Source organism: Lithobates pipiens, unplaced genomic scaffold, assembly GCF_037356315.1.
Source record: "Lithobates pipiens isolate NorthernLeopardFrog02 unplaced genomic scaffold, aLitPip1_a1.2 Scaffold_19, whole genome shotgun sequence".
Classification (NCBI taxonomy): domain Eukaryota; kingdom Metazoa; phylum Chordata; class Amphibia; order Anura; family Ranidae; genus Lithobates; species Lithobates pipiens.
Genome location: NW_027507764.1, coordinates 438,649,816 through 438,675,271, shown reverse-complemented (window position 1 = coordinate 438,675,271; position 25,456 = coordinate 438,649,816). Strand labels below are relative to the sequence as shown.

General features: G+C 42.0%; 1 protein-coding gene across 5 annotated transcripts in view; it reads left to right on the top strand.

Annotated features, from left to right (window-relative positions):
• Positions 1 to 25,456, top strand: part of PRKDC (protein kinase, DNA-activated, catalytic subunit) — a 794,135-nt gene that overhangs the window by 494,267 nt on the left and 274,412 nt on the right. For 4 of the 5 annotated variants that reach the window (XR_013277654.1, XR_013277655.1, XM_077492661.1 and 1 more), the window contains exons 57-60: positions 2,634 to 2,844; positions 2,933 to 3,119; positions 17,143 to 17,355; positions 24,539 to 24,651. Coding sequence is in view for 3 of the 5 variants with exons in the window: in XM_077492661.1 (XP_077348787.1) it covers positions 2,634 to 2,844; positions 2,933 to 3,119; positions 17,143 to 17,355; positions 24,539 to 24,651 (724 nt within the window). In the remaining 2 variants the exon portion in view is untranslated. The remainder of the gene's footprint in view (positions 1 to 2,633; positions 2,845 to 2,932; positions 3,120 to 17,142; positions 17,356 to 24,538; positions 24,652 to 25,456) is intronic. The other variant, XM_077492662.1, reaches the window with a different exon arrangement.

Genomic DNA, 25,456 nt, shown 5'->3' with positions numbered 1-25,456 from the left:
TTTCTGGTATTCTATTTCCTCGTGACATACCCTGTGGCCCCGTTAATCAGGTTCCATTTAGGTTACCTTTAAAGGGGAGTAGCACTTTGTAATAACTAATAATGAGAAAAAAAATACATAGCTATACATACAAATGAAATGCAACAAACACTAGTATTCCAGTTACTACAGTTTAGATTTAAACCTTCAACCAGACAAACTTAACTGAACTTGCATATGGCAAGCTACTATGGCAAGCTACTAAATGGGCCTCCCCAAACATAGTAGCCTTAAGAGACCAACTACAAAGTGCTTTCCAGATGGTACTTAGTACCTGTTAGGATTTAGAAATTCCTCCCGCATTACCCAGCTAACTGCTTTCGAGGATGTGCTGACTTAGGTACACACTTACGTATTTGGTGGGATTTTCCCATAGTTAGTTCAAAACGATTGCAAAAGCCTGGAATACACCCACACTATGTATGGTATCAGTTAAACACCGAGTAATGCAAGCCATGATTCATGCTAAAATATAGGCAATCATACTAGATAAAGTTCCCATGTTCGAATCATTATGACCAATCTCTTATATTTTCATGAAATAATTTACCAATCACACATCTTACCACCTTTGTTACATTTTGAATTTATTAACATGCATAACATTCTTTTCCAGAGTTGTTTCCCCCTCCACAACCTTTATACATCCTTCCCCCATAACCTTCCCTTTTACTATATATAGGACTTTAAGCTAAATCAATCAGCTATATATTTCCTAATGTTACCACTACAAGGGAGATTTTAGGGATTGTCCGATTTGACTATCTTTCATTTAGGAAGTAACTAGTCCACATGGTTGGATCTTGGTTCTGAATTGTATACTTACCACTCTATGCCATCCTAATAATAAACATTCTTTTACCCCATATGATACCAGATCTCCCCCAATCTTAAGTCTTGAAATAATTATTTTTTCCTTGAATTCAATTGAGTATATTATATATGTTTATCTTTACTTAACCACTTCGCGCCCGCTCTATAGCCAAAAGACGGCTACAGAGCGGACGCTATCTGCCGGGAGGACGTCCCTGGACATCCTCCTATTTCCCCTCTCCGCGCCGCCGCGGGCGCGCACCTGGGAAGTTCTGTGATGGCCACGTCCCTCGGACACAGCCAATCACAGATCGTGCCAAATGGCCAATCACAGCGGCCATTTAGCACTCGATCGGTCTGTCTAATGAGAGGTGATCTCATATGTAAACATATGAGATCATCTCTCATCGCCGCTCCCCTCCTCTCACAGACAGCGTGTGAGGAGGGAGAGCTTCCTTGCTGCAGCATCAGTGAGAAGGACACACTCACACAGTAAAACAAACACACACATGCCCACCTGTCCCCAGTGCCACCTATCAGTGCCATCTGTCCCCAGTGCCACCTACCCGCGCCACCTGTCCTTAGTGCCACGTGTCCCCAGTGCCACCTGTCAGTATCACATGTCATCAGTGCCACGTATTAGTGCCATCTGTCATCAGTGCCACATATTAGTGCCATCTGTCATCACTGCCACGTATTAGTGCCATCTGTCATCACTGCCACATATTAGTGCCATCTGTCATCAGTGCCACATATTAGTGCCATCTGTCAGTGCCACATCAGTGTTACGTGTCATCAGTGCTACGTATTAGTGCCATCTGCCATCAGTGTCACATCAGTGCCACGTCAGTGTCACGTGTCATTGTCCTGGTGCTCCAGGGCCTTCAAAAGTGTAATAGGTAGTCAACAAGTTAGATGTGTAATTTATGCTCCTAGAACACGTGATGGTGCTCCCTGCATGTTGGGTTTCTCTAAGTGTCCAAGCTGTGAAAAACTCTCACACATGTGGTATCATAATACTCAGGAGGAGTAGCAGAATGTATTTTGGGGAATTATTTGTGGTATACACATGCCATGTGAGAGAAATAACCTATTACAGTGACAATTTTGTGGGAAAAAAAATAAAAAACAAAAAAAATCAGATGTGATCAATTTTTTATGATTTGCACCACAGCTTGTAGACTCTCTAACTTTCACAAAGACCAAATAATATCCACTAATTTGGGTTATTTTTTTACCAAAGATATGTAGCAGTATAAATTGTGGCAAAAATTTATGAAGAAAAATTAATAATTTGCATAATTTTATCACAGAAACAAAGAAAAATTTTTTTTTTTTCAAAATGTTCAGTTTTTTTCATTTATAGCGCAAAAATAAAAAACCCAGAGGTGATCAAATACCACCAAAAGAAAGCTCTATTTGTGTGGAAAAAAGGACAAAAAATGTATTTGGTTACAGTGTTGCATGACTGAGTAATTGTCATTCAAATTGTGAGAGCACCGAAAGCTGAAAATTGGTCTGGGCAGGAGGGGTGTTTAAGTGGTTAAAGTATGTGCTTAACAAATATACCCCAAGTTACATAATTCTATTAAAGTATTTAATATACTAAGAAGCCTAATTTCATACTTTTGTACATCTTGCTTAACTACAAACTTATTGAATGATTCTTTTTATTGTATTGTTATCAATAAAATATTTCAAAAGGAAAAGGAATTAAGAGCTTTGTTGACATACATTAATAATTCCAAAGGATAATTTTCTGTTTACTGTTACCTTCCTAGGCTTATTGTCAGGAATTTCTGGAGCAATGAAACTCGGTTACCAACTGGCACAATGGATCGTATGTTAGCTGTGCTTAGCTCTTTATATTCCACTAAAATTGAAAAGCACTTTTTAAGCCTGGCCACCAACCTGTTGCTTGAAATGACCAGCAGGAGTCCAGATTATATCAGGCAAATATTTGAGCATCCCCTGTCAGAATGCAAGTTCCAGGTAAAGTACACAGTAATGTGTCTGAATTTCAGCCATTAAATTAATTCTAGTTAAGTTTTAAGTATTTTTTTTAACCATTTTGTTGAAGGATTACACGGTTGATTCCAACTGGCGCTATCGCAGCACTGTTCTGACTCCAATGTTTGTGGAAACTCTGGCTTCTCAAAGCAGTTACAGGTCTAGAACACAAGGATCCTTGTCAGAGGCAGAGCCAGGGGTAGCCCAACTGCGAGCCACACAGCAGCACTATCAGTTTACACCCACACAAAATATAGGTATGTGGATAATAATTAAGATGTCATTCTTAAATAGATATTTCTGTAATTTTACCATAAGCATAGCATTGTAATTTCGGTGTAGATGTGGTCTGCTTTTGTTCCTTTTTTTTAGTTGCCTGTCTTGTAGAAATTAATAGGCCTGTTTTTTATTCACAGTTATGGTGGTAGGAGAACCTCTAACTGAAGAAATGTAAAAAAATGAAATACAAATTAAAACAAGTAAATGTGTTATGCTTTCAAAATTAAATTATTAAATGATTTCTCAGATAATGTTTTCCTAATAAGTAGTTTACATGACGTATGATACCTAAAACTTAACCAGTTAAGTGTTAAAGTGGTGTTCCACCCCAAAAAAATAAAAAATAAATTAAAAGCCAGCAGTTACACATGCTGCAGCTGCTGGCTTTTAACAATAGGACACTTACCTGTCCTGGAGTCCAGCAATGTCGGCGCCACAGCTGATGTTTCCATCAGCTGCTTCTGCCATTGCGGGTGAGGGTACCCAGCAGTGTTTGATGGCTGTGCTTCATGTGTTTTTCAGGCATGTTTTGCAGAGCGTTTTGCATTTTTAAACCCTCTTTTTATGCGTTTTTGTGTGCGGTTTTCATGTAGTTTGCATTTTTTTTTCTCTTTAAACACACTGGACACTACTGGTTGCTAAGGAGCGGGCTGGGAAACTGGCCACCATGTCCATAAGGACCGATGAGTCACCAGCTGTCAGCCATGTAGGTCAGGAAAGGGAGAGAGCGAGCATCCCCACCGAACCATACATCAGGGGACACAGAGCCATAGTAATTACTATGTGGATTATAGGGCCAGTGATAGGCGATGGACACTGACATGCCCTAAGGCAAGAAGTGCACTCCCAATATAACACCTTCCACTACTGGGAGTCCTCAGGTTTTTTTTTTGCTAGTGTCTAAGGTGTTGGCTGCTGAGCTCCACTGGAAGCAATCTTTGCTGGGACTAGCTTTGCTGACCAAATCCGTTTAGTGTGTCCTTTCTTGGGCTCAAAGAATGGTACCCGGGCCTTGTGTCTGAAGAAACAAATTTTTGCTTTTGAATGCTTCATTTTTTAGAGAGCTGGACCCTGGGATCCAGTACTTTTTGGTTTTACTGGCAGGGTGCAGTTGCAGGTCCAGGATTGTGGGTAACGTCTAGGTTTCCCTGTTCCTCAAGGTTTCAGAGCCCACCGTGAAGGGTGAAGATTGGGTTTATGTCAGATAACCCTGCAGCGAGCAAAGGTAAGTGGAGATTTTCTTATGAATTTATAATGTTGTCATGCCTATGTGTCACCACTGGGGGCTGTATTAAGCACTCACCGCCTGATGGTGGAAACAGCGCTGTGTTAGAAGCCTTCATTCCTTCTCTCTTCCAGCCACAACAAGCAGAGTCTCTGGTAAGAAAGGGGGGACTGGTTCTCCTCATGCGCCCCCAATGTTGTAATCTTCCCCTTCGGGGGACCTATATGGCAAAAGCATTTTCTTTTTTGCAAAAAAGAAAACGATAGGCCGTGCAGCCACTCAGTGGTAGTTTTTTCAACCCCCCCCCCCCCCCCCCGCGCCACAATGTCAGCTGTTTACAAGGTGCCTGAAGTCCGCTTCTCGCATGGGAAAAAACTTTCTTTTGAAAGATGGGGGGGCGTAATTAGCGTGGGGGCACAGGCTAATGGCATCAGATGCCGGCCAAACGTGGAGGAAGTTTTTAAAGCACTGAGTGTGTAGCTGCTGCTGGCCATGGAGTGACGCAGGAGGTTGGCTTACTTCAGGTTGGTGACACAGACATTTTTTCCATTGGCACATTATTACTTTACCAGGGTAGGTGTTAATAGCAGCTTATAGTGCTGAACTATAACCCAGCAGTGTACATCATTTTTGGTAGTGCCTCGGCTTTTGTGCTTCAGGCTATGAGTGAAAAAGGCACCAGGAACTCCTCTAAAGGGTTCTAAAGGGGTCAATTGTTTTACAATAAACTAAATCCATTTCCAAAAGAATGTCATCCTCCTCTGACAATGATGAGGCCGGTCAGATTGAGCTGTCAGGGGAGACTGTTGTTGCAGCTGCACTAGACACTTCAGTCCCTGTATATATCACACAGGAGGTTTTTCTTGTCTACCATTTGTAATTTGGAAAAGAAGATTGATGCTATGATATCTCTCCATAGTGGGTCAAAACATAAAAGACCCCCATCCAGTGCTCAGGACCCTCTTATTGAGGTGCAAGGGACAGGGGATCAGGAAGATTTTCCAAAAGATTTGGAAGATACTAATATATCCTCTTCTGAGGATCCTAATATAGAGGCGGTAGTATCACAAGACAGGTTGCTTGTGCACTCTCTTACTAGTTTGGTTCAAATCTTTTTTCTTTATGAGCCCACCTCTGGTTTGGGATCATTTAAAATTCCCCCATTTGGGGATGCTTTTCCCATTCATTCATGGCTAAAATAAAATCTTATGTTTTCTGAAAGGGAACATCCAGATAAACAGTATTATCCTCCACCTAAGAAATTCTCCACAGTTTATCGTATGGAAGAGGATTTCTATAAGAAATGGGAATTCCAACAACAGATGCTGCAATTGCCTCAGTGAACAAAAGTCTCGTGTCCGGTGGATAATGCGCTAATTTGAAAGGATCTAACAGATAAAAAGTTGGAACTTCTTTCCAAAAGCAATATGTCTTTAGTAAGTTCAGTAGCGCAGCCGGCTCTTTTGGCAATTGGTATATCTCAGTCCATTAGGAACAGTTTGTAGAGATACTTAAGATTCTGCCTGATCAACAGGCCCAGCAATGGGCTAGTGTATTAGACGCACTGTTTTCACAGTAGATGCTATGAAAGATTCTATTATTCAAGCCTCACGGCTTATGCTTGGACTAGTGCATTCTCGCAGAGTTCTGTGGCTGAAAATTGGTCAGCCGAAGCACCGTGTAAAAAAAACAAAGTTCTCTTTTACCAGCAAAGAAGAAATTCAAATATTTCTCCTTTTAAGCGTGCTTCCTCACCTGTGCCAGGGGCATCATCCTCTAGGCAGTCTCGATGGCCTCAACCTCAGGTTGAAGGGGAAGACCCCAAGGGGCAGCACCAGGGTCAAAAGATCTTGGGGCAGAAAGCCCACAAAGAAGAATGCTAAAGCCTCCTTATGAAGGGGTGCCCCCACTTGCTCGGATGGGGGGGAGGCTCCTGCAATTTTCAAAGATCTGGCAGGAACAATGTCAAGACAGATGGGTGGCATCTTCAGTTTCTCTAGGTTAAAAAAACTAGAGTTCCGAGAATTTTCCTTCTCCTCATTTTCTAAGATCTAATGTTCCCATGGATCCAGTGAAAAAAGAAGTCTCTTTCTAGCTCTGGATCATCTATTATTCCAGTTTGTGATATCAGAGGTAACAGGGCACAGGTTTTTATTCAAACCTTTTCACGGTTCCAAAACCAAACAGAGAGGTAAGACCCATTCTAGATCTCAAAGATCTGAATCGGCACTTACGCAGCCAATCCTTTCTTTGATTCGAAATAGAAAATAATAATTTTCAGTTTGTGCCCTTCCATTCATTCTAGCCACAGCACCACGGGTGTTCTCACAGATTCTGGCATCTCCTTTAGGCAGATTAAGGGCTCAAGGCATAATGTTCCTAGCGTATTTAGACGATCTACTTTTAATAGATCATTCAGTATCTGGTCTTAACCAGAGTCTAATAACAGCTGTAAACTACCTGGACTCTCTGGGTCGGATACTCGACCTAGAAAAATCCTCCTTAAAACATTACAGTACTTGAGGCTGGTCATAGATACCCTACAGAAGAAGGTATTCTTACCCCAGACAAGAATCAGTTCCACTATAGGACTAATTCAACTTATCAAAACGAAGAAAAATCCTTCCATTCGGCTGTGCATGAGATTGTTGGGGAAAATGGTGGCCTCCTTTGAGGCTGTCCCTTACGCACAGTTTTCACTCAAGACTGCTTCAAAACACCATCCTGTCGGTCTGGAACAAAAAGATTCAGGTCTTAGATTTTTCCAATACGCTTGGCTTCCGACGTACGTCAGAGCCTAAATTGGTGGTTGATATCCAGCAACCTCCAAAAAGAAAAAAAAATTCTACCTGTGTCCTTGAAAGTGGTGACATCAGATGCCAGCCTTCTAGGCTGGGGAGCAGCCCTGGGAGAACATTCTGTCCAGGAGAGATGGTCCAAGTTAGAGAGGATCTTGCCTATCAACATTTTGGAGATTCAGGCAGTACATCTGGCCCTAGAATCTTGGACGGTCAGACTACGGGATTGTCCTGTCAGGATTCAGTCCGACAATGCCACGGCTGTGTCTTACATCAATCACCAGGGGGCACGAGAAGTCATGCAGCCCAAAAAGATGTGAATCGTGTTCTAACTTGGGCAGAACACAACAATTTTCATTCCAGGAATAGAGAATTGGCAGGCTGACTACTTGAGTCCCCAACAATTATTTCCAGGAGAATGGTCTCTTCACCCCAAGATCTTCCTAGCGATATGTCAGAGATGGGGTATTCCGGACATGGACCTATTTATGTCCAGATTCAACAACAAAATCGACAACTTTGTGTCAAGAACAAGGGATCCGCTAGCATGCGGAACAGACACATTAGTCTTCCCATGGGATCAGTTTTCACTGTTCTATGCATTTCCTCCAGTTCTGCTACTTACGCGGCTTCTCCGCAGGATCAAGCAGGAACGAAAGGAGGTGATTCTGGTGGCCCCAGCGGGGCCCAGAAGATCTTGGTTTACAGAGAATCATATAAAGTGAGAAAAAAACACGCTATCCACAAACAACAAATAAATAGCTGCCAGCACTGCAGACTTACTGCAACAAACAAAATGGTGAAATAATAAAAAAAGGTGCAGCACCAGTGTAAAAAATATATAATAAAATACAATCAACTTTAACCGGTTCCCGACCAGCGCACGCCGATGTACGTCGGCAGAATGGCACGGGCAGGCATATTGGCATACAGGTACGTCCAATCTCTTATGCCGCCCTACCATCGCAAGCGCCCCGGCGGCAGCGCGCTCACGTGATCGGGACCCCCGTGAGTCCGGTCGCGGGGCCCGCGAACTCGATAGCCGCAGGCATACCCGTGATAGTCTCACGGGGCGGCTGAACAGAGAGATGCCATTGTAAACAGCATCTCACCGTTCTGCCTAGCAACTAGTGACGCTGATCTCTGCTCCATGTGATTGGAGCAGAGATCAGTGTTCACTAAATGAAAGCCCAGCCCCCAACAGTTAGTAACACACCCCTAGGAACACTTAACCCCTACACTGCCACCCACTGGTTATCCCCTTAACTGCCAGTGTCATTTACACAGGAATCACTGCATTTATATAGCAGTGATTGCTGTATAAATGACAATGGTCCCACAAATGTGTCAACGATGTCCGATGTGTCCGCCATAATGTCGCAGTCACAATAAAAATTGCTGATCGCCACCATTACTAGTAAAAAAAAAAATTATTAATAAAAATGCCATAAAACTATCCCCTATTTTGTAAACGCTATAACTTTTGCGCAAACCAATCAATAATCGCTTATTGCGATTTTTTATTTTACCAAAAATATGTAGAAGAATACATATCGGCCTAAACTGAGGGGAAAAATGTTTTTTTTTATATATTTTTGGGGGATGTTTATTATAACAAAAAGTAAAAAATGTGTTTTTTTTTCAAAATTGTCGCTCTATTTTTGTTTATAGCGCAAGAAATAAAAACCGCAGGGGTGATCAAATACCACCAAAAGAAAGCTCTATTTGTGGGAAAAAAAGGATGTCAATTTTGTTTGGGAGCCACGTCGCATGACCGCACAATTGTCAGTTAAAGCGACGCAGTGCCAAATCGCAAAAAGTGGTCTGGTCTCTGACCAGCAAAATGGTCCGGGGTTGAAGTGGTTAATAGTGATAAAAAACTCTTCATAAATTAACACTATTAATGATTCTATGTTTTAGACAACACTATATCCAAATACCGTATTTGCCGGCGTATAAGACGACTGGGCGTATAAGACGACCCCCTATTTTTCAAGTGAAAACATAGGTTTTGGGCAATACTCGCGGTATAAGACTACCCCCCTTCTGAGGCAACACCATTTAAAAAAAACATTAGAACGATTAAAAAATACAAAGCAAGAATGCCAACTACTCATCCGCCATGCTGTGTTATGTCATAAAGTAAATCAAACAATAATAACACAAACCGAGATCTATTGAATGCCACAACTCTGGAAAGTAGAATTTTTCACTAACCAAACCTATACCACTTTTGGGTTACATTCTATGGGAATTGTCCACCAAAATGCATTTAATAACCCCCCTGTCATATGTTCCAGATTTACCTGTCCCTCTTGGGTGCCTGGGACCTCAAAGGCAAATAGCAGGATGTATAGTAGTAGATCAGTGAATGGATTTACCCAGGGAAGTATGGTGAGCGGTGTATTATTTTAATGAATACAACGCCTGCTTGGATTGGCAGAGGCTGTAGCATCATCAGCCCTTGCCTCTCTCTCTCAAAGCCAATCCGAGCAGGCTACTCTATGTAGCCTGCTCGGATTGTCAGAGGTTGTTACTCCAATCCAAGCAGGCTCTGTATTCATTAATAGAATACATCACTCGCCGGGATTGGCTCAACGGCGTATACTGTTTGTAGCTGAAGCCACATACAGTATTAGCAGACATTTGGGGGCTGACATCTATCGGGCAGCATTGTATACCTGTATACCCGGCGTATAAGACGACCCCCGATTTTTGGGCATTTTTTTTAAGTGTAAAAGGTAGTCTTATACGCCAGCAAATACAGTATACAAAAAAATTATTTTTTATACCTATATCCACCCAAGTGAACGTGTTAAGAGTCCGTAAGTTTATTTATTTTATTTCAGTTACTTATATAGCGCCATCAATTTATGCAGCGCTTTACATATACATTGTACATTCACATCAGTCCCTACCCTCAAGGAGCTTACAATCTAAGGTCCCTAACTCACATTCATACATACTAGAGACAATTTAGACAGGATCTAATTAACTTACCAGCATGTCTTTGGAGTGTGGGAGGAAACCGGAGTACCCGGAGGAAACCCACGCAGGCACAGGGAGAACATGCAAACTCCAGGCAGGTAGTGTCGTGGTTGGGATTTGAACTAGCGACCCCTCTTACTGCTAGGTGAAAGTGCTACCCACTACACCACTGTGCCGCCCGAAGTGAAACAATATGGGGACAAAGTGCAGTATCTTGAGAAGTTATAGTGACTTCAGTGAATTCACCACTTGAGAGGCGGCTTACCGGATGTTATGGACCCAGTTAGGTATATGCCTAGTGAGTCACATGAGTTTATTGATGTAAATCCACACGAAAAAACAGCTGGCAAACTTGTAACTTCTCATAGGTACCAGAATAGACAGAGGAATAGACAGAGAGATGACCCAAAGATAGATGAAATGGCTATCCACCTTTTGGGGTGACTGAGGACAGAGATTCTTCCACGTATATTATAGGCCAAAAAGAAAATACAGCCTCATAGTGAAATACCGTTTAAAACTTTTATTAACATTAAAAGCATAAATGGGTACTCACATATTACAGGCAAATACAAGCATAGAATTAAAATCTGGCAACGCAGTGGCATCAACGAGCCCTTCCCGACGTGTTTCTCCTAACCAGGCATCATCTGGGGTTTACCGAGATCATAACGATGGCGATAGGAGTCCCTCGGACTCTGCCATTATGGCCAGACCTTCTTGCACAAGGTCTGGTATTCCGTCCTACCTTACAGACACTAAATTTAATGGTTTGGCTATTGAAACCTACTTTATAAAGGATTGTGGGTTATCCCCTTCAGTAATGTCTACTTTGATTAATGCCAGGAAGCCGGCTTCTAGAATCATTTACTATAGAGTCTGGAAGGCATATGTTTCTTGGGGTGGATCCAGGGGTTGGCACCCCAGGAAGTATGTCATGGGTAGGATCCTTGATTTGCTGCAAATGGGATTAGAAATGAAGCTGGCCTTGAGTACTATCAAGGGTCAGATCTCGGCCTTGTCAGTATTTTTTTTCCCAACGCCCTCTTGCTTCCCTCTCTCTGGTGCGTAGCTTTATTCAGGGGGTAACACTGATTAATCCCCCTATCAAGGCACCTCTAAATCCTTGGGATTTAATTTTGGTCTTATCGGCTTTGCAGAGTCAGCCTTTTGAGACTTTATGGGAAATTCCCTTGGTTCTTTTGACAAGATAGATAATCTTTTTGGTTGCTATTTCTTCTGCTAGAAAAGTATCCGAACTAGCGACTCTTTCTTGTAAAGAGCCATATTTGTTCATGCATAAGGATAAGGTGGTTTTGCGTCCTCTTCCTGAATTTCTACCAAAAGTGGTGACAGGTTTTCATTTAAACTAAAATATTATTCTTCCTTCTTCCCAGAGCCTCAGTCTAGGGAAGAGAAGGCACTACATTCTCTTGATGTAGTAAGAGGGATCAGAGTCTATTTAAAGGCGACCGGTTAGGTTCGCAAAACAGATGTTTTGCTTGTACTGCCAGAGGGTCCAAAATGTGGATAGGCAGCATCAAAATCTAATATTTTCCAAATGGATTTGTCAAGTGATTGTTCAAGCTTCGGCTTAAGAAAGAAAATTCTTCCTTCTCATGTTAAAGCACACTCAACCAGGGTGATTAGTGCCTCTTGGGTGGTGCATCATCAGGCCTTGATGGCTCAGATCTGTAAGGCCGCAACTTGGTCTTCGGTTCATACGTTTATCAGAAATTAAATTGATGTTAAAGGTCATGAGGTTATTGTCGTTGGGCACAGTATACTGCAGGCTGCAGTATGAGTCCTCTGGCCCTTAAGTTCCCATTGCTATGGGACCTCCCACATAGTAACTACTCTGTAATCAGCTCTGTGTCCCTTGATGTATGAAAGGAAAACAGGATTTTTAAAACAGCTTACCTGTAAAATCCTTTTCTTTGATGTACATCGGGGGACACAGAGGTCCCTCCCTTCTTGGTATACACTTGTATTGCTTGGCTACAAAACTGAGCACTCCCAGTAGTGGGAGGGGTTATATAGGGAGTGCATTTCTTGCCTTGGGGCGTGCCAGTGTCCATCACCTATCAATGGCTCTATAACCCGCATAATAACTACTATGGCTCTGTGTCCCCTGATGTACATCAAAGGAAAGGATTTTACAGGTAAGCTGTTTAAAAATCCTTTTTATGCATTTTTGCACTACTGTTTGCTAAGCAGCTGGCTGGGAAGCTGGCCACCGTGTCCATAAGGACCGATGAGTCACCGGCTTTCAGCACAGAAGGTCAGGAAAGGGAGACAGCGAGCATCCCCATTGAACCATACCAGGCAGCATTCCCTCAACGTGGGGGGCATGGGTGCGCCCCATGGCTATATAAGGAATGTCAGACAATAGGAGCCAACACAACAGGAGAGGACATCGTTAGAAGATAAAATCAAAACTACTCACAATATAACAAAGGAATTTCACAGTGTATCAACAAATGAGCATCGCACTCGTACAGAGACGTCACTTTTGGGTGTCCGTATGCTGTCCAGCAGTAGTTTTGATTTTATTTTAAATAAATCATCTTATGGGAAATACTACACCATACTAGGCTCTATTCCTCTTTTGTGAGCACCACTAGTGACCTAGGTGACCCATTTCGAATAAGCAACAGGAGTCAGTTCATTGGAGCCATCCTTACCCTACTGCTACCCATTACTATCGACATGCTGTTTGCTTTACAGCAGTAAGGTAATTGTTCTGTGTTTATCTGTGTGCTTTGGGCACCGAAGGATCACCAATACTTTGAAATATATGCCACCTGGTTGCTGTGATCACTGCCTGTTTTGTTGGCGCACTGTACCTGCATTCTGAACTGTGATTGATTTATGGTTCACTACCGTGCTTCTAAGGATGTGTGTTGCCATCATTTATATTTTTAATTATTTGTTTCAAGTTGCCACTATTTTTATTTATTTTTAACTAATTTTAATTATTTTGGACTATTTGTTTTACGCACTCCTTTATTGATTCACGTATGTATGCCAGTATTATTATTATGCATAAATTCTATGTGTTTTATAGATACATTACTGATGTAATGATTCATTAACTTTATGTTCACTTACTGAATAGTGATTTGCACACTGGTTACTACCTTTATTTAATATTTATTAGCACATTGGCACTTCAATGTAACCTATTTATTATAGTTTTGCACATACCACTCATGAGTTGTTTTCACTGGGAGTGCAACACACTACCCCCCTCTTTTTCAATGTATCCTACATATTTTTGGTAAAAAAAATTGCAATAAGCATGTATTGATTGGTTTGCGCAAAAGTTATAGTGTCTACAAAATAGGGTATAGTTTTATGGCATTTGTATTATAAAATTTTTTTTTTTAGTAATGGTGATCTGCAATTTTTATCAGGACTGCGACATTATGGTGGACACGTCGGACGATTTTGACACATTTTTGGAGCCATTGGCATTTTTACAGCGATCAGTGCTATCAAAATGCATTGATTACTGTAAAAATGTCACTGGCAGTGAAGGGGTTAACCACTAGGGGACCATCAAGGGGTTAATGTGTTCCCTATTGTGTGTTCTAACTGAAGGGCGAAGGGGACTTATTAAGGAAAGAGATTGCTGTTCATACTCTGTATGAACAGATGATCTGCCACGTCTCCCTTCAGATAATCGGAAACTGTGTGTTTTCACAGATCGCAGTTCTCCGTGTGCCCCGAGCGATCGCGGGAGCCCAACAGTGATCACGTCTGCCAGGCACTTGCATCGGCTCCGTGGGCAAGCAGGGGGCGTGCACACGTGCCCCCTAGTGGTCACAGGGTGGAGCAACATTACATAACGTAATCAGACGTGCCATTCTGCTGCAATACAACTGTGGCGGATGGTCGACCAATGGTTAAATGATGGCAGTTGTGTACTGACTCCTATTTAACATGAGTCTGAATGTGATTCCTTAAGAGAGCACACCGATCCAGGCAAACTGAAGTTGCAGACAATCCCTAGGTGCAGACCCCGGCTCACCACCATCCCCAGCAGATATGAAATGGAAAATGAAATGGTCACACACTGCAGCCAAACAAATGCTTGATAGTAAATCTTTATTGTCAGATACCAGACACAGGTACAGGAATTGCAGTTGACATGTTTCACACGGGTATATCGTGCTTGCTCACAACGAGCAAGCACAATATACCCATGTGAAATGGGTCAACTGTGATTCCTTCACCTGTCTCTGGCGTCTGACAATAAAGATCTACTATCAAGCATTTGTTTGGCTGCAGTGTGCGACCATTTAGGATTGTTTTTAATCTCAGTTACGGTTTATAAGTTACATTAAGACCCCTTTCACACCACACTGCCCATTGCGACAGCGGTAAAACGCCGCCATTTTTAGCGGCGTTTTACAGCCGGATTTGCGGCACATTTCGGCCACTAGCGAGGCGCTTTTACCCCCCCGCTAGCGGCCGCGAAAGGGTTAAAACCGCCAGCAGTATGCAGCAATATCGGCGTTTTGCCGGCGGTATTGCAGCGCTGCCCCATTGATTTCAATGGGGAGCAGCCGTGGAGGAGCGGTATACACACCGCTCCAAAGAAGCTGCTGGCAGGACTTTTTTCTGACATCCTGCCAGTGCACCGCTGTAGTGTGAAAGCCCTCGGGGCTTTCACACTACACACAATGGTTGCGCTTCTTTAGGGCGGATTGCCGGCGCTATTTCTAATGCTATAGCGCCTGCAAAACGCCCTGGTGTGAAAGGGGTGTAAAGGTGGGAAAGTTCTGAAAGGATTTATCTTTGTCTCATTATTTTACTTCACAGAAACCTGACATATTAGATAGTATTTATATGCACCGCTCCGCTTTGTTTCCCCATAAATATAGCTTTATTTTGGTGGTATTTGAACACTTCTGTGGTTTTTATTTTTTGCACTATAAACAAAAAAAGAGCGGCATTTAAAAAAAAACAAAAATGTTTTTACTGTTTGCTATAATATCCCCCAAAAATACATATATATATATATAAAAAATTCTTTCTCAGTTTATGCTGATATGTATTCTTCTACATATTTTTGGTAAAAAAAATCGCAATAAGCATATATTGATTGGTTTGCGCAAAAGTTATAGCATCTAAAAAATAGGGGATAGATTTATGGGATTTTTATTCATTTCTTTTTATTATTAATGGTGGCGGTCTACGATTTTTATCTTGACTGCGACATTATGGCGGACACATCGGACACTTTTGACACTATTTTGGGCCATTGTCATTTATACAGCAATCAGTGCTATAAAAATGCACTGATTACTGTGTAAATGACACTGTCAGGGAAAGGGTTAAACACTAGGGGACGATCAAGGGGTTAAGTGTGTCCTAGGGAGTGATTCTAACTGTAGGGGGGACTCTCTCACTAGAACATGACAGAGATCACTGCTCCCGACGGCAGGGGGCAGTAGATCTGTCATGTTGCCAGGCAGAACAGGGAAATACCTTATTTACATCTCCCCGTTCTGCCGCTCCATGACACGACCACCTGCAGATATAGAGTACGCAGTGGGCGCACACCCACTATGCCACGATTTAAAGAGGACGTACCTGTAGCCCATTTGCCCAGTTTTGCCATTGTGCTGACATATATCATCATGCGCTGGTCAGCAAGGGTTTATACGGCAATTGCGGTCATGCAGCACTGTACCCAAACAAAATAATATATCATCTTTTTCCCACAAATAGAGCTTTCCTTTGGTGATATTTGATCACCTCTTGAGTTTTTATTTTTTATTTTTATTGTATAAACAAAAAAAGACCGGCAATTTTGAAAACAAAAATATTTTTTCACTTTGTGCTATAAAACATAAAAAAAGTCAATATCAAGTATAAGTATATATTGGTTTGTGTGAAAGTTATAGCATCTACAAATGACTGTGTGTGTATAATATAATATATATATATATATATATATATATATAATGTGTGTGAATTAGTATTTATTTTTTTAACTAGTAATGGCGGTGATCAGCAAGTTAAAGTGGATGTAAACCTCACATATACCCAGCCTCAGATGATGCACAGAAATTAAATACATCTCCCTACATAGGTTTTACATATCTGCTGTATTCAACTTTCTACGTTCTTTAGAAAGTTCACATGGTGTTAGAAATTTTTCTTCCTGTTTCAACAGTGGGAGGGGAGTCTGGGCAAAGAAGCTTGCTGTGCTGTGAATAGACCAGCTCTCTGCTTATCTGTCTCTATTTTACATCCCCAACACAAATTTCCAGCTGCTTTTATCTCCTGGGTCGGAGAGCTTGTCAGAAGTTATGATGATAACAAAGGAATGGAGCAGCAGAAAGACACAGGACTTAGGTCTTTGGAGAGAGATAAGTAAACACTACAAATATGTGCCCAGGTCAGATTTCATGAAAGGGGTTTACATCTACTTTAAAGCAGGACGGCAGGCAACCGAATACTGACACTTTGGGGGAACTGACTGCCACTCACATCACCAGTGCTATTATTACAGTGATCAGCATTAATAATATACACTGTCACTGTACTAATGGCACTGGGCAGGAAGGGGTTCACATCTAGGGTGATCAAGGGGTTAAATATGTGCCTAACAAGTGTTTGTGTGTACTGTATGCCGCTTTTACTGGGATTCTAGTTGTTTTCATTCCCAGCTTGCAGGGAATGAAAAAGTAACGAAATCCTGTCACTGAACACAGCCCTGTGTTTACACTCACAGAGCTATGTTTGGGGAAGATCAGAGCCCATTGTCAGGTGCCAGCAGTCAATCACTGACCCTACATGGAAATGCAGAATTGCGCAAATATACGTGATTCTGCATAGCTGACCCACATTGTCGCAGTCAATGCATGGTCAGCAAGTGGTTAAATATTTCACATGCAAATACATACAAATATTAATTCAATGATGTCTAAGTCTTTGGCGGTAAATTTAATTGTGATATCTTTATTTTGCATTTAGGTGGCAGAAATTCATATAATTGGCTGACTGGAAGTAGCATGGACACACTTACTGATTACTCCTTAGATTCTTCAGAGTCCATGTCCTCAGCACTGCTCTTTGCAAGCAGACGGATTGACAAAACACGTAGGGGTCCATTAAAACCCCTAGGTCCTAACTTTGGAAAACAGAGGCTGGGACTTCCTGGAGATGAAACAGACAGCAAAGCCAAAGGTGAGAGAGCTAAACATATACATTTTGGATTCTCTTCTATTTTAATATGCACAACTGTAGTCCAAAAGTGTATTGATTTTATTGACACAAGTTAATTGTATCTTTTTTTTTACTTGAGAAGAATAAATACTTCTATCAAATCTTTATTGATATCCATGACCCCAGTGTGGAGATTTCCCCTTACCTCTTGTTTGTTACAGCCTATAATGGCAGGAAAAGAGAGGAGAGGAGCGTTAGCTACCCACCCATTAATAAAACCTGACGGAAGTTATAAATCTGTTACTGAAATAAGGTGTCTTGTTTTTGTCCATATTCCAATATCCTATCCACTTCCTGTCTCCAAAGAAAGAGTGAATCTCCCTAATCGAGAATAAAGTAAAATTGGAGGTTATATGTCTTCCCAATCTGTTCAATTGGAGAAAAAGATATGTCTTTAACCACTTCCCGCCTGCTCTATTATGGATTAACGTCCGCAATGTGGCTCCATTATCCTGACAGGACGTCATATGACGTACAGCAGTACAAGCCACTCGTGCACGCCCCTGGTGGCATGCAGCGCGGCGATTGGTGGTGCTGCGTGTTGTTCCAACACACCGCATCTCCGATCGTGGTAAAGAGCCTATGATGTAGGCTCTTTACCGTGTGACCAATCACAGTGGTAACCAGGAAGAGCTAGTAAACTGCTTTCCTCGATGCGAGCTGACAGGGAGAGCCGATCAGCGGCTCTCCTGTCAGAGGGGGGTCTGCACTGATAATCAGTCCATTGATTATCAGCTCAGCCCCCATCAGAGGTGCCTGCCACATCTGCCAGTCACTGCCCATGAAAATGCCAGTCAGTGCCCATGAAAATGCCATTCAGTTCCCATCCTTATGCCAATTAGTACCCATCAGTAATGACTGTCAGTGCCTCTTTATCAGTGCTGCCCATCAGTTCCACCTTATCCGTGCCCATCAGTTCCACCTCGTCAGTGCCCGTCAGTGCCCGTCAGTGAAAAAGAAAACAAAATTTTATAACAGAAACAAAGAAAACTTTATTTTTTTTTTCAAAATGTTTTGTCTCTTTTACTTTCTTTAGCAAAAAATAGAAACCCCAGTGGTGATCAAATACCACCAAAAGAACGGTTTAATTGTATGAAGAAGATGATAAAAATTATGTTTGGGTGCAGCGTTGCATGACTGCGCAATTGTCATTCAAAATTTGACAGCGCTGAAAGCTGAAAATTGGCCTGGGCAGGAAGGGGGGGGGCAGGAAAGTGCCCTGTATTGAAGTAGTTAACCACTTCAGAATTTTGGGTGTATTCCCTTCATCCCAACCTTGAATTGGGTAAAACCAGCTCATGGCTTCTTTTTGTTCAGGTTTTTGCTGCTGTGATAAGTGATTTGGTTGTATTAATACATGAATGGGTACACATATGTTCTGAATTCAAAGGTTAAAGTGTTTGTAAACCCTTACAAACCATTTTCACCTACAGGTAGGCCTAGATTAAGGCTTACCTGTAGGTCCAAGAAATATCTCCTAAACCTACATGATTTAGGAGATATTTACAAAAAGACAGGCACCGCTGTCTATGGCGCATGCACCGTAGACATCGACGCGCAGGCGCTCTGACCATGCCGCTGCTAACGGCGATATGCTGCTAGTGGCGGCTCCCGTGCACGTGAGTGACATCATCGCTGCTCCGGCCTCTCACAGCACTGGAAGAAGATGGAAGCTTCGTGCTACAGGGGATAGCAGTGACATTGCTGGCTCCTGTGTCAGGTAAGTGACACATAATGGGCTACTATGCGATGAATAGTAGCCCATTATGCTTTACCTTTGCAGGGAGACAAAGAGGAAGTAAACCCATAAGGGTTTACTTACTCTTTAATCATAATGGAAAATATCTCCCCAGATAGGATGCTTAGTTTAATGTAGTTGTCCCAGCATAGAGCAGGGAGCTGAGTGTAATCTGAGACCTGAGTGGAAGAAATCGTCAACACCCCCCCCCCCCCTTACACAGTCTCATAGGGAATATTCTCAGCTGAAGCTGTCAAACAAATCAAATGTGTGCTGGAGCTCCTGCCCTCCTGAATACTTGGAGTCCACATAATCTTTCAGAAGTAACTCCTGTAGATAGAGGAAGGAGACAGCAGACAGAAATTACACAAACCACACAACCACTTTAAGTAGCCCATAGATATTAGGGTACTGTGTGATAGGGGGCCCTTTTGGGTGCTAAGCCAATATATATAACCTTTGAAATACAGTATGTTACACATAATAATAAACATTTGTGATTATAAACACATATTAAAGTGCATAGTGCTTAGTAGTGATACAATTCATCAAAATAATTGAAAAAAAACAATAGTCCTTCAAATGAAAATAGTGGTGATGCAATCAGTGAATACAAATAATTCATCAATTCAAGTCCATATGTCCTTTAGTGATGGAACTTCAATTCATATACCGTCACCAAAAGCAACTATCACCCGATGTGTGTGAGTAAAATGCCTACTCACCAAATAGACATGACCACTAACTAAAAAGAAGGTCAAACAAGCGGGCAATGTGGATTGGTAGACTTGTTTGTGAACCAAAGGGGGTGTATCTGGGAACCTTTTCATTTGTAACCTCTTCTCCACCACGATAGTCTGTTTAAAAAATGTATATGAAAGGGACCATAACGTGATACGGATTATTTAAAAAATATAAAACAAAATCCAAAGTCACTATACGTTTGGAAGCATATATCACCATATGACTAATTGTATCACTACTAAGCACTATGCACTTGTTTATTATTAATTATGTTTAACATATTTCAAAGGTTAAATATATAAGTTTAGTACCCAACAATAGCACCCCCTATCACACAATACCCCAGTCACTGAAAGTAAGCACTTTGCACTTTGAGGGATATTGACAGTATGATTCAGCTACTTTTTGACCTTATTAGGCAATTATATCATGGCTGTGGTAGTTATCTAATGCCTGTTAGTTGACAGCTGTGGGTCATTACAATAATCAGGCAGTTTAGTAATTCGTTTTTATTGGTGGTGTTATACCCTGAAATGAACCAACACTAGTAGCTTCTGCCTGCACCACTGTCCTCTGCGACCCGCCTTCTCTGAATTGACATAAACTCTGCCAACCTTGCAGGCTTGTGACACTCTCTGCACTAAGATTTTCTGCCTTGAGTGTAGCTTGAAAAATCGACCAGTCCGGGTAGAAAATTGCTGACCAGACAGCAACTAGTTGGATACAGCTGCTCTAAGGGTTTTCTTGCAGATGTCCATTGTCAGAACATAATTGCTGCTGTATAACATGGATGGCGGAGTCTGTTAGATTTTGTTTATTTTTATTTTTTTTAATCAGTCTGCAGGCTTTGTTTACATGGCCAGCCTTACCAATGAAAGCACTCTTTGGTGCCCACAAAGATATTCCAACTTGCTGAAAAATCTACTTGCAACCTGGCCCATGCTTGCTTCCTCTTACTGAGAAGGAAGAATGGTGTGAAATGCAGTTGTATCATTTCAGTCAGCTAGTGGCATGAGAAGCAGCAGCATAGCCCTGAAATTAGAAGGATGATTAGATTTCTCCCTGCCAAGATTCCCAAAGAGGCACCTTGTCCATCAATGGCAAATCAAATAAGGACCGAGACAGGAGTCAGGGGACCATTTGCCCCTTGAACTATCTATACGAAAAGATGGCAAACACCTCACTTTATAATAGGCCTTTGCTGTAAGGTGCACATGGAAGGGCAATGCATACCACAAACAGCAGACTTACCAGCTGGCCTACAAAAAGCAAAGTAGCCTCTTCTAACAATCCACTTTAAAAACAGAGAATTTTGTTTGCACACATTTGCGAATATATGTAATAAGTTGAAGTGCCTATGTCAAGGCCTCCTCTGTTTAATGCAGTCCATCAAGGGTAGGTTTGCCTGGAGGGAGCCCACTCCTCCTTAAAGGAACAGAGACACATTGGGTGCCCTTAAAATTGACCTTCGGTCATTTGTTCATTTTCCATCTATTAAATCTTCTGCCCTTGTTGTTTTAACTTTGGATAGTAAAACGTTTTTTCTCCTTCGTTCATTGATGGACACAGCATCTTCATCTTGACCTTAGGGTTATATCACCCCTTTAGGAGAGGATTACGCAGAACATGTTAAAAATAGCAAAACTGCACAGTACCGCCCAGGGGGACGGTCCTACTGGCTATAACCCCTCACACTGCATCCAGAAACTCAGTTTTTTTCTGCCTAGTGTAGTAGAAGGACCTGACTCCTGGTGGGACCATCGGACCAGGTAATTTTTTCCTTTTTCTGCATTTTTGATTCCTGTGATCTACAATCAACAGCCGGGCTGGGTGATAGGCTGGATAATATAGATCCTGGTAGTCTCCCCAGCCTGGCCATCGAGAGTGAGCAGACATTTAGCTACACGCTGGGTCGGCCACGACATGCCCCGTCTGATCCAGGGGCGGCTGGTGAGCCATATGCTCCGGGGTACACATATGACTGGGCTACTGCTGTCACAGTGTGCTGTGCCCGACACCCACCCTGTACTGCTCGAGTGATGGCTTAGGAGGGGTAAGTATGGTTCCACCTGTCTCGGCAGGATGGAGCAGCAGGGCATTCTTGAGAGGTCAACTAGGGGGTCTCTCACTCTCCCTTTCTTCTCTCCCTTCCCTCCTCCCCATGCTATGGGCTGCTATGTGACTGGGCTGATGGGGGTGCGGCGCACGTACCTGGCAGGGGGCTACGCTGGGTGTTGGGGGTCCACTCATCCTCTTCCCTGTTTTTGGTCCACAGTGGGGTGTTTTTGGTGTGTATGCCAGGTGCGGAGGCCATTTTCCTGAGGCCACTGCCATTTTTCTGTAGCCACAGACAGTTTTTTCCTTCCAGCCATTTTCTGAAAGTCCAGCGGCCATTTTCCCGGCGCCCTCAGACGTGCTAAAGGGGCCGGTAGCCATTTTCTAGTAGCCTTAGCTTGTTTTTTCTTCCGGCTCGTTTCTCAAGGGTGTAAGGCGGCGACCTGGTCGTCCGTTCACACTTTCACTAAATTTTACATGGTTGATGTGAGCACATCTTTGGATGCTTGCTTCGACAGCAGTATTTTGCAGTCAGCTGTTTAAAGTTGCAACTCCTCCATTGAGGAGCTCTGGTTGTTATGGGTGGAGTTATTTTCTTGCTGTTCCCACCCCTTGTTTTTTTACACTGCTTGGGAACGTCCCTAAGGTCAAGATGAAGATGCTGTGTCTGTCAACGAAAGAGAAAGTAGGATTTTTGTACTTGTAAAATTCTTTCTCTGAAGTTCATTGACGGACACACCCCTCCTATTTATGTTTGTACTGTTTTGACGAACTGAGCTGCTGAATGCAGTGTGAGGGGTTATAGCCAGTAGGACTGGCCCCTTGGCGGTACTGTGCAGTTTTGCTGTTTTTAACATGTTCTGCCTAGTCCTCTCCTAAAGGGGTGATAAAACCCTAAGGTCAAGATGAAGATGCTGTGTCCGTCAATGAACTTCAGAGAAAAGGATTTTACGGTGAGTACAAAAATCCTATTTTTTTTTCTGCCAGTAAATACCTTATACAGCCTACTTTCTCTTTCTTGTCTGATGAAAAGCCTAGGCTTATGACATCATGTACAGCTATCTCTCTCACTCCCGTGAGAGTTTGCCAGGAAGAGAGGGGGGATGAGTCATAAGAGGGCCAATGAGAGCTGCAGGACTGCAGAGATGGAGGTGTGGCTCTGTGTGTAACCACAGTTAAAATGAATGCAGCCATTCTTAGTGGAGGGAGATTTCTTAAAGTGGTTGTATACTTGATTTTTTAACTTTTACCTACAGGAAAGCCTATAATAAGGCTTACCTGTAGGTAAAAAAAATATCTCCCAAACCTGTACGGTTTAGGAGATATTCCCCTCGGTATGCGCCGCTGACTGCAGCGGCGCATGCGCACAAGGGGATTCTCGGCCTGAAAATCCGGCAGTGGCCGGCTGGCCGGAATGAAATCTCCCGCGCGCATGCGCGGGAGTGACGATATCGCGGCTCCGGCCACTCACAGCACCGGAGCCGCGATACCCGGAAGAAACGCAGAGGGAGCATGTCAGCTCCCTTGGCGTGGATCGGGCCAGATGTCGGGGCCTCGTTCTAAGGTAAGTATTTCATAATGAGCTAGTATGCGGTGCATACTAGCTCATTATGCCTTTTCCTTTGCAGGTTTAAAAAAAAAAAAAAAATGTGCGGGTTTACTACCGCTTTAAGCATATTTGGCAAGTACAGAATCGCAGTATATATGAAATAATATAATAATAATAATGGCAAACATGTTTTTATTACAAATTATATGAGCAGACTGCAGTTCCTCTTTAAATTGATTGTAAAGTCTTTTTTTTAAATAACAAGCATGTTATACTTACCTCCACTATGCAATGGATTTGCACAAGGCAGCCTGGATCTTCCTCTTATCGGGTCCCTCTGACAGTAAGAAAGTCTCCCTACTGTTAGAATACAATAACTCAGCGGGAAGGATTCACCCATCTACCTCTAATGTGTGGATGAGATAATTGAGTATTTTGTTTGTTCAACATGCTGGTTGAACGAAAAATGTATTACTACTGTATGGGATTTCTAGGCCTTTGCGAATGTATTTCTATGTTAAACTTTTCTTCTGCTGGGCCGTAATTTTCTAATGCAGCATATGCTGGTCTAGTAGAAGTCATTGCATTTAGGCAATCGTTTGCAAATACTGTAGCTATTTCATGGTTATCGGATTATAAAATTTAATAAGTCCGGCTCACCCATTTTACAGTTGGTGTTTAGTAGCTTTCTGGCTTTTTACAGGCTTAGATCTGTACTGCTACAATTGGTTGCTTCAGATGATTTTTGCAGGTGGTCGTATTTGGTTGCTTAGGTTTATAGCTGGTTTTATGATTTACCAGCCCATTTCTGGACATTTCTGTGTCTTGTAATGAATGAAAAGTCAAAGAAAACATAGTTTTATGTAATCACTGCAAAACCGTTTTCTCATTCAGTTAGTTTAAATTTTTTATTTTTTGTTTCCTTCAGATTATGCTGTGATCAGTCATTTTATACCTTTAAGTGTATGGGCAGTAGTTCTAGTTTTGCATGCTACCATTAAGAGCTTGTATATTGAAGTTCACTTTAAACCTGAAGTTGTTTGCATATTTTGTCCAAGGCATAGTTGAAACATCTGAAATCTTAAGACTACGCAGACGTTTTTTGAAGGACCAAGAAAAGATAAGTATCAGCTTTGCAAGAAAGGGAGTAGCAGAACAGAAAAGAGAAAAGGTATGGTTTATAAGAAAGACCCTGTATTTCCTGTTATTTTGAATAGCCTGAAAAATTGTTAAATAGAAATATAGTTTTATAAAGTTTGCTGTGGATAATGAAAATGTATAGTTTTTTTTAAAACTCAAATTTAGCTCTGCGAATCTGGCCTCATAACAATCAGCACAAATAATAACTTAAATGTGTTGTTTTAGTGCTACGTGCTGTTTTGTGCCATAAAAAAATATATAGATATTGTGCTGCTTTTATTTTTAAGGTATTAGCAATTGTTTCTTTCCAGATGGTGACATAACCCAGCTCCCCTACAACAGTCAAATCTTCTATTTTGACAGCAAAGTATTATGAATGGCAGACCTAACCTAAAAAGACTGAAGTAACTTTTGGTGTTCACATTCAGTATATTGCCGTTATACCATTTCTTGGCGTATGTTAATTAAAGGATACGTTTCAGAGTGTAACATGTTTATAAAGCACCTGCCCGCATCCCAATCGGATACCCCATTGTGACAGCAAACATTTTTTCTCAGAGTTCTGTGAATGAATGCACTTCAAGTACCATCTTCCATCACGGCAGCTGGTTTGTAGTTCATTGATCTTCCTGGACTTCAGTAACTGTCAGCCTGTACGGGAGGTACAGGCACAGCTGTGCTGACAGTCTGCAGGAGCCTGACATTGCACATGGGATCTGCTGATTGCAGCTGTTATTCTTTACAGGCTCCTAAGAAATAAAAATACATAATTATGTGCATTTGTTTATTTTTAAGTGACCAAGATTTTAGCAAGCAGTCTTTGCAGTTCCCAGTTG